This window comes from Amaranthus tricolor, chromosome 14 (genome assembly GCF_026212465.1).
Source record: "Amaranthus tricolor cultivar Red isolate AtriRed21 chromosome 14, ASM2621246v1, whole genome shotgun sequence".
Taxonomy (NCBI): Eukaryota; Viridiplantae; Streptophyta; class Magnoliopsida; order Caryophyllales; family Amaranthaceae; genus Amaranthus; species Amaranthus tricolor.
Genome location: NC_080060.1, coordinates 4,966,325 through 4,981,007, shown reverse-complemented (window position 1 = coordinate 4,981,007; position 14,683 = coordinate 4,966,325). Strand labels below are relative to the sequence as shown.

The 14,683-nt window shown below is 30.2% G+C and overlaps 1 protein-coding gene across 3 annotated transcripts; it reads left to right on the top strand.

Moving 5' to 3' along the window:
• Positions 1 to 7,444: 7,444 nt before the first annotated feature.
• Positions 7,445 to 14,350, top strand: LOC130799791 (protein MEI2-like 4). Of its 3 annotated transcripts, none has more exons than XM_057663027.1 (8): positions 7,445 to 7,885; positions 9,471 to 9,815; positions 10,372 to 11,076; positions 11,420 to 12,062; positions 12,187 to 12,271; positions 12,528 to 12,596; positions 12,678 to 12,857; positions 13,925 to 14,350. In XM_057663027.1, the coding sequence occupies exons 2-8, from the start codon at positions 9,512 to 9,514 to the stop codon at positions 14,000 to 14,002; spliced, it is 2,064 nt and encodes a 687-aa protein (XP_057519010.1). In that variant the 5' UTR covers positions 7,445 to 7,885; positions 9,471 to 9,511; the 3' UTR covers positions 14,003 to 14,350. The 3 variants fall into 3 exon arrangements, with proteins under 3 accessions (XP_057519010.1, XP_057519011.1, XP_057519008.1); XM_057663025.1 differs by lacking the exon at positions 7,445 to 7,885 and adding an exon at positions 7,930 to 8,920; XM_057663028.1 differs by lacking the exons at positions 12,187 to 12,271; positions 13,925 to 14,350 and having other exon boundaries at positions 7,483 to 7,885; positions 12,678 to 12,816.
• The last annotated feature ends 333 nt before the right edge of the window (positions 14,351 to 14,683 follow it).

Sequence of the window (14,683 nt, the reverse complement as noted above, 5' to 3'; positions counted from 1 at the left end):
CGTGGTTAGGATGAGATTAATGAGTTGTGTAGCCAAAAATGAATAGCTCCGGTATTAATTTATTAATTATGACTTTGAATTGGTGTCAGATTGCATAACCCAGCTGTACTTACTCCAAGTTCAAGTACCTTCACCTTGTATCGAATTAATTATTGCCTCTTTACTCAAACATTTTTTTTACTTTTCTACTCATTTTCAGACAAGTCAACGCAAATGGCTTCAAACAATTTAATATTATAGATTTTTAATTGAGAACTGGGTCTCGTTTAAGTTGCATAGTAACAATCTCGTTCTTGATAATTTTTAATCCGTAGGCGAAAAATAGAAAAGGCCCTTATTAAAATAAAGTCGATTTTTAATCTCTACCTATGTAGTTCAGTAATCATAAGCTTAACTGAAAAACCTAATGCTGCAAGTTCGATTCATGCTGGAAGCTATTTATACAAATAATAATTTTTAATTATAAGGATTAACTTAAGTTGGGCCTTAGGTAGTTGCACCTCAAAATTATCCTTAGAAACGACCTTGCATAGTAAGTATTTCTTTTTAGGAAAGATTTTAAAAATTACAATCAAACGTATTACTATCATTTAATACTAATAATTATACACTATTAAAATCAAACTGATAAAATAATAATTAGTACTTTCGCCGTTCCAAAATACTTGCACCAAACACATTTTTCGCAATACAATGCGTTTGTCTGATCGCTATATCTAGAGAGTTATACATAATTAAAAATAATAAAAATTTATGAACATATGCGACGAGACGAAAATTTTTTTCTTGTATAATAGCCGAAATATTAAATTAACATAGAATAATAAATAGTGCAAAAGTTGGTTTGGTGTAAGTAATATTGAAAGACGAAAGTATTATACTTATTAGTTATTGCAAAACTGATGGGAAAGACAAGTAGAGTACACTTGTACTTGTGCTTGGTATTGTGATAGAATTTTACTCCATTCTTTTTTATTTAATGTAATCATAATAGAATATTTATTTAGATTAAGAAAATAGAATATTTCACATGAGAGTAATACCAATGTAAATAATGGAGATATTATGTTATTGTATAACAAAATCAATAGAAAATAAATGGAGATTATAATAAGTGAGGAAATTATGAAGACTAAAAATATTAAAAAATATTAAAATAAAATTAGTAAAAAATATATTAATATATATGAACAATAAAATTAAAATGACTAAGATTAATGAGGTCTAAAAAGTATGATATAAATTGATAAATTATGTGTAGGAACATCAATAAAATCGATTAAGACGACAGATGAAAACATCAAAAAGGAATCAAGGGAGTAGTATTTTAATGATGTGGGTAGTTGACTAGAGTGCAAATTTGAGTAGGTCCAATTTCTGAGTAAAATCGTTTGTGTGGCTTGTGAGTTTCTCCAAGAAATTGACGACGAAAGCCCATTTCGTGATGTTCCTTAAGTTAAGGATGCCTAACACGTGTGCCATTTTTCTTTGGTGGGGACTTATCACTCTAATAATTAATTAATTAATCATCCTATTTTATATGAAATCGTCTCATAGTGAGATAATCTTAAAACCCTCTAAGCTAAAAGATTTTATTTTTAGATTATTTAACTCAAATATGAGGTATGTCTCACTCATATATGAGACATGTCTCATGTCTCATACAAAAATTTGTGTTAATTTAATTAATTTTATATGGAGAAATAAGATTAGTACTCGAGTAGGCATGACTCATGGCTCATGGGTATAGCCGTATAGGTGACCAATTGTTCGGGCGGGTCTGGGGTAAAATATCTTGGTATAAAATAATTTCATTTTTAAAAATATGAAAAATATCTTGACTATTTAATTTTAATTTTTATACATAAATTATTTTGGGTCAGTTTGAATTATACTAAGTTTCGATTGATCTGGTCAGCTTTTGACAACTTTAATGTTAAGTATTGAGTAAAAACTTGGATTTATTCCCAAATAATTTCTTTATTTTTATGATAAAATGAAATTAATAATCTAACACATAGTGTCAGTGGGTTTTAATCTGATTACAAAGAGGACAAAACACTGTCTTCCCTAAAATTATTTTGGACTCAACTCTCTCAATTTTCCTCTCTACAAATTCAATCTTCTTTTGGCTAAACATTTGTTTTATGCAAAAATTCAAATTATATTTGTATCAATATTAATAAAATTTATATTGAAATTTATATAACGTAACTGATGAATGATACCAAAAATTTAAAAATCGAATAAGACAATTAATCAAAATAGGCGATAGTATTCAATACCCACATATTCTCAATACTCACCAAAAATTATCAAAATATATTTTTTATGGTTTCGTATGTGGGGATGGAAATTTGGAAATTAAAAGGTGAGATTGAGATTGAAAATTAATTGTTGAAAATTATTACAATAAATGGTATATGTGAGAATGAGATTGGAAATACGTTGTAAAATTTGTCATTTTGCCCTTTTTAAATAAAATAACATATGTAATTCTTTTTTTAATAACTATGGATAAATTTTTTTATAATAATTATGGATAAATTAGCAACATTTTCTCAGTTCTCACCTGCCTATCACCAGCCCCTCCTTGGTATTAATTTCTTGGAAATTAAGGGGGTTAAATCTCATTCTCACTCCCCATAATCACTTACTAAATATGAAAAGTATAATACTTTGGATAATAATTATTAGGAAAAATTATCGTAAATAATGCAACATTTTGTTAATTTTCCTACAATAGTACCAACTATTGATTAATCATGAATAATACCAACTTAGGGAGTATTTTTCTAGAATAATATCAATTTCAGTTTATTAACTAATTCACCAATTTGTTTTGTCTTATAATCACCTATAGTTTGATTTTTAACATGTTAGAGATTTTCTAGGAAAACCCTTTAATTATTCATGACTAATCAATAGTTAGTATTATTGCAAGGAAATTAACAAAATATTGTATTATTCACGGTAATTTTACCTAATTATTATTAAGACAAAATGATCACTTATAACATTAAAATGATCACTTATAATTTTAATATAATTACTTTTTATAGTCTTAAAGTGATTACTTACATGAGCGAAGTTACGTCGGGGGCCGGCGGAGGCCCTGCCCCCCTTGTCGAAAATTTGATCATTTGTAATTTTTGCTTTGGCCCTCCTTAATAATATATTATATAATTTAAAGAGTGTATAATTGTAATAAAAATTGTTATAGGTCAATAGTTGGGATAACATATTTGTAACTTGAGGTTAATAGATCAAACTCAAATTTGAATTATTATTTTTAGTAGACTAATAAATTTAATTAATACTATAACGTCATTACTATTTATCTTTCATAATTTCACATTCATCTTTTTTTTTAGTATGTATGCTTACAAATTTGCTATTTTAATTTTAATAGTGTTTTTTTAGACTTAGAAGACAAATATATAGAATCAAAAACACTTAGTTTTTTTTCAGAAAGAATAATTATACGGAAGCTTCAACTCTATTTGTTAAATAGAATTTTTGCTATGATTCAAGTTTATTTGGAAATTTGAAATTGGCTTAAATTTATTGTTTGGCAAATTAAAAATTTTCAAATTTCAATTTGGATCTAATTCCACCATTGTTTTTAAAGTAGTTAAAGTTGAGAATTCGAAAACGACTATTCAAACCTTATCATTCTTAAATTCTTTATTTATGATTTCATGATTAAATTTCATAATTTGAAATAAAATACTTGTTTCTAAACAGTATATAAGAAAAAAGCCGAAATTGTTTGAGTTAAAGATTGCATAAAGTTTTCTATGAATAGGGAAAAGTTAGATGACCAAAGTTACAATCTACTTATCCTAATTCCTAACGATTAGCTTTTCCTAAAAATGTTGATTGCTATTACTCTACTATCAAACACATCAGGTCGGGTCGGGTCGGATCGAGTTCGTATTTAAATCGTTTGTGACATATCCAAAGTAAGGAGTTAAGGACTAAAGAGCAACAACGGTTAAATCAAAAAACTAAAAAAAAAAATATAAAATTAAACAAAATCGTTTTGAACTATTTTGTCCAATCTGATTTGAGGGCTAGCTATAAAGTTTGGTTCGATTAGAGAAGTATTTTCAATTACAATTTGCAATTTGATCCAATGTAGATGTCCAATTGCTTTAAATTCGACCGTGTGCAACCTTACATGCAAGGGTTTTGAATAAACAAAACAAACTTACAAAGACAGAAGTATTAGTCATGTTTATAAGAGATCCATGAATAATACGAATGACCATATATATATATATATATATATATATATATTCAAACAAAAAAGGGTACAAATAATCAAATAGGTTAAAGTATATAGGAACTTGAATATCATCATAGGTCTTCAAATTTGCAATCAACTTGATTGAAAGTTAAGTATTACAGATGTTGATTTGAATTATTGAATTGATTTTGAAGGAATAGAAATTAAATTTTGTGTGTATATTAATTTTTACATCACTATAAACTTATTTTTGAAGTCGAATATAATTATATATGGTCAGATAAATATCAAGTAGAGTATATTTTAAACAACTTTAAATATTACTCATTTCAACACCAAAGGCAAGTCGTATTTGAGGTTATAAAAAATAGGAAAAAAGGAAGTAAAAAGGGAAGCATAATTCATAAATAGGGAAGGAAAGCAAGGTGAATTAATTAGTTCATGCAAATATTGTTTTATTGAGAGGAAATGGTATGTGTGACTCCAAGACAACGACTAGTACTAGAAATTAGAAAGGAAGAGAGCGTTATTTACACACCATTTATTTCCAAATTTCTCATCCAACAACAACCACTAGTCACTTGTATAAGAATATTTTTATAATCCTGGCTTATTTATACTTGCGACATATATTAAATATGATGATGATAAAATCATGAAATGCTATATGGTTGATGATTTTCTATTTCGATCTTTTTGGCAAGAGTCAATCCCCTAATTATCCATATAACATTAATATAATAAATTTCTGTAATAAAATAAAATAAAATCTACAAAAAAGATACCTATAAGAAAAATTAATTCTCTTTCATTCTTATTTTGATAAGACTAAAATCTCTCCAAAAAAATTTTTTAAATAATTTTTTGGAGTGTTTTGCATCTATGGTATGGATAATAAAAATTTATCATAAATGAAGTAAGTAATTAAGTTATTCTTTTTGGTAGTGTTATTTTATGAAATTTTATAGTTATTCTTTCTATATTCAAAAATTATTATTTTTTAATTATAGTGTAGGTTGAGAGAATGGAAATATTAGATGAAAATCATAATTTAAATTTTATACTCCTATGAGAAAGTAATAGTATTTACACCAATTGAGAGAATAGTCGATTCTCAAAATTACTATTGTAATATTATGCAAGCAACTTATTTTTTCATTAAATTACATTTATTTCTCTATTATTAATTTGTATAATTTATTAATTCTTATTTTGAAACAAAATATTTTTATAGCAAAAGTAATGCATTTATTTTACTAAAATTAATCTCAACAATAATACTTCGTTCAATTATATTGTTATGCACATTCAATATAATATTGGAGTTGATAAAAAAATTAAGAAGAATTGATATTAATAATCCAATCTTTCCGCTGTAAATAATCATACCTTTGGATTATTTTTTAATAATCCAACCTTTAATTTGTGATAAATTTGTTCACAATATACCTTATTACTAATAATAGATAATAATAGGATATGTTGCTAGTAAACTAAAATAAATATTGGATTGTTATCCATCCGGTACAAATTGTCCTTATTAATAATACCCAACACATCTTGGTACTTTTTATTTTGAATCATTACTTGTTATTTTGCTATTGCTACATTTAAATTTTATTTACGTGTAATTTATTTTCTTTCTTGATCTCAATTGCATAATTGTTTCATATACTTGTTTTTTAATCACCCATTAAAAATTAATAAGTCAACCTTTTTACTTTGTTGGGTGAATGGTAAAAGTGTGATCAGGATCACATATTAATTGAGAGAAACAATTATAAAACAAGTATAGTAATTAAGATTAAAAAGAAAAGTGACACAGTGATTTATCTCGTTTACTATTTTGATAGTTGTGTGTGTCCAAGTGAACAAACCTAATAACTTGAACATCAAATAAACACCTTTTAAAACAATAGGGTGTAACGATTAATTTTTTTTATTGGTGTTTTAGTTGATTTTTTAATAGGCAAAATAACAAAAAAGATCATTTAGCAAAAACAAAATTTTAAGTCAAAATCAAAAAATTACTCACCGTAACTTTTTCATTTTTTTAGTTTTTAAGACCTTTTTTTGCTAAAAACAACCAATAATTGATAAATAATTTAATCCAAATAATTTTACGCCAATACTTTTGCTAAATAATACAATTAGAGATAAAAGAGCAAAATATACTTTTTCGATCTCTAAGAAATTGTCGCATTCTCCTTTTTAATCTATCTCTTCTATTTTACTACAATTTTCTTTGGTGAAAACGCAAATTCTTGAATGAGACAGTCTCACCATAATATATGCCCCATATACGAGTTAAATAACCCAACGAATACAAATTATCAGTATATATATCTCTTGTTTTGAGCTCGTTTAATCGATAGACAATCTCTCAAACTTTCACAATAGTAACTCTTGCTGAAAATCTCTCCACTATTTCCTTTTTATTATTAATATCATCTACGTAATTTAAATAATCTCAATATTTGTTAATCTTCATATTGTATCGTACAGAGGTATTGTAGTCTTCTCATATTATTATCAACTTTTACTTCTAATTACTATTATCCTCTATGTAATGTAAATAACTTCATTGTTTCTTACTTTTCATACAATATACAATAATATCAATTTCAAGGAAAAAAAAGACTATAATATTTTTGTCGTATACTTTCTCCGTTCTGAAATACTTGCTATATTAAAATTTTCTCACTATTCAATGTTTAAGCATATTTTATGTATTGTGGTTAATGTGCAAAAAAATAGTCAAATACTTATCATCTTGTTTGAATTGTCTAATTACAGAATTTCATAATATTAACTTTTTGCAATTTTTAATTATGCATATTTTAATATATTTCTTCCAATCTGAAATACTCGCTACATTAGTCTTGTTATCACTATTCATCTTTCAAACTTATTTTTTATATTACGGCTAATATGTAAAATAAAAATGTAGTCATGTGAGATTTTTGATAAATCGTCAAATTGCATACTTTTATAATATCTAGTTTTTATAAATTTTAATTAAATGTAATTTTAAGATATTAAAAATTATACATTAAATTACGTAAAAAGTAAATTATAACAAATATAATAAAATAAAAAAATATAAATAATCAAAATAAAACATTTAATTCCATAAATATAATAAAACACTGATTATTTGTCTAGTACTCTTAAAAGTCTTTCATGTGTCAAATCTCATCCCTTTCATACAACAAACAAAAGATAAAACAACCCACCCTCCTTCTCTTTCTTTCTCTCTCTATCTTACTTACCCTCTCTTCCCTTTCTCTTTTGTCTCCTTCCTTCTTCTCCTTTGCTTTCTTCTTCCCTCTTTTTTCTTCCTTCTCTTTCTCACCACTACAATTTTTACCCACTTTCTTTTTTCAATTTTTCATTCTTTTTTTTACCCAATTTTTTGTGTAGTACCCGAAAAATTCAACCCGATTTTCTATTTTGGATCCCAAAATCATACTTGGGTTGATTTAATTTCTCTTTTTTCCCCTAAATTCAACCATAAAACCTATTTTTCCTTCCAACTTTGCAATGCAGAAGATCTCCTAAATTAATTTTCACTTCAAAATCAAAATTCAGAGAAGAAATTCATTTTCCATGCTGGTAGTTTAGACTTGTACGGTACGTTTTACTGTTTTCTCTCTTTTTTTTTTTTAGTTTTAATTTTTGTGGGTAGTTATTAAGTGATAAAATGAGAAAATCATGTTCCGATCTATCTCCTGAATATTTTCTAAATTTAATATTTTTTATAATTATTATAAAAAATATAATTCTGATTTCTAATTTGTTGGTCTGAGGTAGAGAATATTTTATTTTCGTAGGCTGTTCACCTAGTTATTATTCCTTCCTATTTTATTATTCCGACTAATTGATTGGTTTTTGGTATTAATTTATAATTTATTTATTTTTATAATTTTAAAGTTAAAACTTTTTAATTTTTAATTAATGACACAGTTTTTGAATTCCCCATCTGTTCTTGCTTGACGTTTTGGTATTTGACTGTTTGTTGCGGATTATGTAATTCTGGGTTGATGAATTTTGAAGCACAAAAGCAAATAACTCGTATTTAGCGTTAATTGTTCCACTTATAGAGAGGGTTTTCCGTACTCGGAGATTTGAATTTGTGATCTGAGCTTTTGATATGTCAATCAAAAAGTTAAGTTGATAGTTAATGTCGACAGATTTATTATTTATTTTTATTAACTAAAATTAAAATATTAAGAAACGCGGAAATGGGGATTCTTTATATGATTATGACCCAATTAGAATTTGGTCTACTTTCTTTCTTTTCAAATTAGGTATTAATTAATCTTTTTATGATAAGTTAATTAATTATAAAAAATGAGTAAAGTTTTGTTGCTACGTCTACCTTTTACCTACAAAGTAGCTAATTTAAGTCCTTATCTTATTTGTTGGTTCTGATCTGTATTCTCTACTTCTATTATAAAAGCCAAATACTTTACTATTTTTATGATCTGTACAATTATAGAATTTCAGTTTTTGTTAAATACTTAAAATTAAAATGTAAATTTTTGCCTATTTTCTCTTCTTGGGTTTATAAATTTTGATTCATTTATTTGATAGGTTGAGTTTTTAATCCAATTTCAGCTGTTGATGCATTGTACATTTAGTTCTGAAACAAGTTTTAAGACTCATGTGAGTTAAATTATTATTCATTTATATCATTAATTGCCTGAATTTTGTAGATCTTTTATATTTATGTAGGAATTTAATGCTTGAGGTGAAGTGGGGTTGAGTGTTTTTAAAGAAAAAATTTTGGGTTTTCTTTTAGAATTGTCACTGATTTCATGGTTATTAGGGTTTTCTCAAACTGCTGATAGCTTATTAGAGTAGCTGATTTAACCGACTGATTTTTATCAACTGTTTGGTGGGAGTAAGTTGTTCTATATTACCTAAGTAGCTGATTTAACCGGCTGATTTTTATCGACTAATTTGGTTGGAGCAAGTTGTGGTATATTAGCTTAGTAGCTGATTTTTGTCAACTGATTTCGTAGGAGCAACTAGTTGTATATTAGCTTAGTAGCTGATTTAACCGGCTGATTTCTATCTACTGATTTGGTGGGAGCAAGTCGTTGTATATTAGCTTATCAGTCCAATAAGCTATTTTGCCAAACACCCTGATAGCCGGAGTAATATCTATATTTAAGTTAAACTAATTCAATTTGCTCTGTTCTTGCTTGTGTAGGGCGCTACTGAAATTTTGGTATAGAAAGCTGCAAGAAAAAGATGGTTACTTTGTCATCTTTGGAGAAAATTTCGGCCGTTGGTAAGCTTTCTGATTGCTTGGTAATGTCACAATCTTCTGTAGCTAGAGACCAGAAGATTGATGTTGTTGGAGAAGATGGAAACAATAGTATTAGTGTGCATAGAGGTCTTTCGAGATCTGTGAATCAGAATAAACCAATACGCGCTGAAATGTACCTTGATTCCCCTTATACGAATGGGGACCGGAATCTTGTTGGTGTTGTTGGGGCTCAAAATGAAAGCAGTCTTTTCTCGAGTTCGCTCTCCGACTTGTTCAATCAAAAGCGTAAGCTCCGCCTCTACACAATTTTTTTCCAATATGTTTTGCCTAGTTTGTCTCTGCGATGCACTTAATATGCATATTATTGTTATCGGAGTTGTCCAAAATTGTATGACTCAACTTGACCCCAAAGAACCCGGATATAAAAATCAAATTATAATGTCAAGATATGTATGTACACACAAGAATCAAATTTAACCCTATCTAAGATCAAGGTTATTAGGATCGAGATTCTAACTAGGATCGTTGAGGGGTAGGATCGAAATCGGTGGAGTCGGATCGTGAGGTCGTGTGATCCAACAAGTATGCATTAATGTGCTTTAGATTACTGATTATCAATCATATTTGTTCTTTTTTTAAAGTTTTAAGGTGTAGAATCGTAGATCAGAATTGCAATTCTAATAACTTTGCCCGAGATGTTATATGCGAAACCTAGCTGAACATCTGAATGTACACATTTAATTTTGTCTCAAAACTGTGAAGTTAACAGGTTGATTGTATGTTGAGTCGCTGACGGATTCTACCATTATCTAAGTTTACTTACATGGCTCCCGTTTTGCAGTTAGAATGTCATCCAATAAATTTCAGTCCCGACAATCGTCTGTTGTTCCCCAAATAGATGAGGTGGAACCCTTTAACACCCATGAAGAAACTGAAGGGCAGATTACCAATAATTTTCTTCCTGATGAAGAAGAGCTGTTTTCGGGGATTGCTGATGAAATGGGACAAATGAATAATGCTAACGCTGTCGATGATTTAGACGACTTTGATGTGTTTACGTATAGTGGTGGCATAGAGTTAGATGCCGAAGAACATTTACAAGCTGGCCGGAGAAATGTGGGATATCATTGGGGAGTTCATCAGAATCAGCCGCGCCCCCTTCATGTGATGGATCATGGATCCCGGATCCATTCTAATACAAGATTGTCCAATGGTGCTGTGATGAGTGATGCATCACTTCATGAAAATTCTCGTGTTTTCAATGGTTTTCCTTCTCCGGTTAGAGTGGCGTCTGTTGGCAATGAATATGTTCATACTGAAGGCAGCCAATCTTTTCCTCAAATTCAGCTCGATAATAGAGGCATTCCTAATTTTCGTTCTCATTCTCCGCAAGTTCCAATACATAGTGTTAATGTGATTCCTAATAACTCGTTGGACGGTGTAACCGGCTTTGCTGATGAGTTTCGCCCTAGGGTTTCTGAAAATTTGAACTTGGAAGCTCATCATTTGGGCTTAAATGGACATGCTAGGGAAGCCAATGACGGAGGTAATTTGAAATTTATAATATTTTCCAATGACTTGTTTTTATGTCTTAAAAACCATGTCACATGATTTATTAATCTCCTCGTGAATCTCAAATCGAACTAGCTATTTATGGTCAGCTTTGGGCTATTTTTGGGCTATATTGAGGGAGTTGCAATTTAAAAATTAATTAGCCGGAGAATCATGTTACACTGCAATATGGTGTAATAGAAATTCAGTTTGATAACATCAGGAATACCTCCAGTTAACACATTATGATGTCCAATGTTAAGCGAATTTACCGAATTTTGTTTGTTTCGAGGTACAATGTGCTTTTACTTACAAGTTACAACTCTTTTTCTCTTCAGTTTTTGGCTATTCTCCCAATGGGCTTCATGTACATCAATCTATGGCAAGCAAGTCCAACTCATATCAACAAAATCATCTAAGATCTTTGCTTATGCCAAATTCTCCATCATTATTGAATAATAACCATGGCCGTCACCTTGGAATGCTTCCTGGGTCTCCCGGAGCTCCACATCTTATGATGAATATGGTTTCACCTGTACACCACCTTCAGGTAGGCTCAGCTCCTGTAGCTCCAGTAGTGAAGGCCCAACTCTGGGACAGACAACAAATCTATGGAGGAGAACCCCATGAAGCTTCCGGCTATCAAATCGGTGCCATGAGGAATGTGGGTATTCCTGGATTTTCTGCGTCTCCTGCCCGAGAAATATCGTCTCCGATCAGCTTCACTCATGTTCATAATGCTGAGATGTCTAAAAATGCTGGGATACAATCACCTCAACAAATGAATCACTTGTTTCATGAGAGAAATTCGATGAATTCACTTCCGACATCTTTTGGCTCTCCCAGTGAACGCGTTAGAAGAAGCCGAAATGAAACTAATTTGACTCATGCTGACAGGAAACATTACGAGCTTAATATTGATCGTATTTTGCGCGGCGACGACAACCGAACAACGCTAATGATAAAGAATATCCCTAACAAGTATGTAGTTGATTTTGTATTTTGATATGCTAACTTACGTAGTCGTTAAATTTTAGGCGTTTATTATATCATTTAATGGATCACTCTAGTCTCTGTTCTTTAAGCCATGTCTTGGTGACTCCAGGTATACCTCCAAAATGCTATTGGCTACCATTGACGAGCAACACCGAGGAAAATACGATTTTATATACTTACCAATAGATTTCAAGGTGTGCTTTCTTTGGTATCGGTATTAGAGAACTACATGTAAAACCTATATTACTTGCTCTTCATTTTGCTTCACGTACCTGTGTCCAATCCTTGATGCTCGGACATTAGTATGACACTTAGACACTTCATTTTAGGCGTAAAATTGAATATTTAGACGTATCCGACACTAGGACTCGTACCAGTATCCGACATCAGTACCCGAGTCCAAGTAGCATTATTTGTGGCTTTCTAATGGCACAATTGTTGAATTGGCAGAATAAATGTAATATGGGCTATGCATTCATCAACATGATTGATCCTCTCCAAATTGTTGCATTCCGTCAGGTTTGATTTATAGGGACTTTTATCTCATTGTTTCCTAGAGATTTGTCTTTGCTGAGACTGAAATGTCATTGTCCGTAACAGACATTTGAAGGTAGAAAGTGGGAGAAGTTCAACAGTGAAAAGGTTGCATCTCTTGCTTATGCTCGTATTCAAGGGAAAGCCGCTCTTATTGCACATTTTCAAAATTCAAGCCTAATGAATGAGGATAAACGGTGCCGTCCCATTTTGTTTCACACAGATGGTCCAAATGCTGGTGATCAGGTTTGTCAATATTTTTTCTCGCTTTTTCTGAGCATCAGACATATTGGGTATGTATAAATCATATCATATATTTGGGGTACCGTACTAAGTAAAGGAAATCAAATTCTAATGGGTATTATTCATCAATAATTTTGTGCCTTTATGATTCTTATATCTTTATCATTTCATTTATGTTATCATCCTTGATGCTTGCTTCGTCTAGCCTTGCTATTTGTCTTGCCAATGGTGTGTTCTGCGTCTTTGCATTTGCAGTTTACTCTCAAGCTGAGACTAGAGTCTCACTGGCTGCAACCTCTTTATCTTTTCTGATAAGGGTATGGTTTGTTGTCATCCTAACCTCCCCAGACGCCCAGACCCTTAGGAATCGCTTGTACACAAGTACAAAAATTCAGAAAATAGTGAGTAGATTTAGGTGTATACCTCTTTTGTTTCAATCATTGATGGGTTGACCTTTTTAGGGGGTTAGCTAGAAGGGTCAATATTTAGGTAGTTTCTGAATACAAGGGCCAAGAGTTGGTAAACATGCCATTTGCATATGAATAAGGAGGTTACATGTATTCAATCAGCTGACCTCACTAAAGAGAGAATTAAGTATGGTGTTGGTGAGTTAGTACTCAACTTTGACGTGTTGCGAGGTAACACAATTGCACAAAGGTAATGTAATATCGATCTTGTGCGATTAACGACAATCTGAGCTTATGTAGGATGGAAATGATTTGGTTCAGAAGGGTTTCATTATGTCGACAATTTGGTACCTTAACGTACTTTTGAACATAGTGTTGAAATTTCACCGACAGTTCACATTCAAGTGTCAACACAATCGGTGCATAACTTTTCGTTTGTCACCTACATGTGTTTTTTTAACAACTACAGTTTGACTTTTACACTATTCACAAATTCATTAGGGTTTTAACGACGTAATGTAAATGACATGATCCATGTTGCCGTTGCGTCTTTGATAGTATCTTATGAACTGGTCCCCATTACATCCTTTTATGAAGCGTATCTTGGAAGATGAATTCATTAACCATCACCCGATCAATTTATATCTCTATATTAACCTACAGGAACCATTTCCGATGGGCACCAGTATCCGGGCAAAACCGGGTAGGCAACAAGCGACAAGCAGTGAAGAGGAAGAATAAGTAGTAAGAGCCGATTATAGAGCCTGGCGTTTGTAGGAAAATGCTGTAAATTTTTTATTTTCATGTGGCTCAACATATTAAAACTACCCTTTTTGAAAGCACTGGTGAAGAAGACCTTGCTATTATCTTAGTATAGTAGTACTAGTACTAGCCATTAATGGCCATTGTTAAGCTCCATTTTCCTATAGTGTTCTTGGGGAAGCACTTTTTTTTTTTTTAATTTTTTTTTAATTTTTTTTAATTTTTTCTGAAGTTTTGGTAATCAGAAATTTTGACTTAATGGGTCAGTGTAACTTTAGCCATTTTTGAAATGATGTAAATTTTTCATGGGGCTTTAGAGACTGGCTAGGCAGTGGGCCTTAAGACTTTGTTTAACTACCATCCTCATTCCTCATCATAGGATTCAATTATGAATTATGATTGTAAGATTTAGTAAAGTAAATGTAGTATGGGAATTATTTCTTTTTTATTAATTTTGTTTCTTTACTTATTTATCACCTACTCTTATTATTTTTTTGTGAGTATTTGTATTAATTTTGTTTCCTTACTAATATTTTTTATCATATATGAGTTTAATTCTCATCATCTTATGCAGCTTGATTTTTGAGTAAAATATTTGTGTTTGATTAAAAGAAATTTATTCTCCCATCAATTAAATAATTCTTTAGTATCAACTCAAAA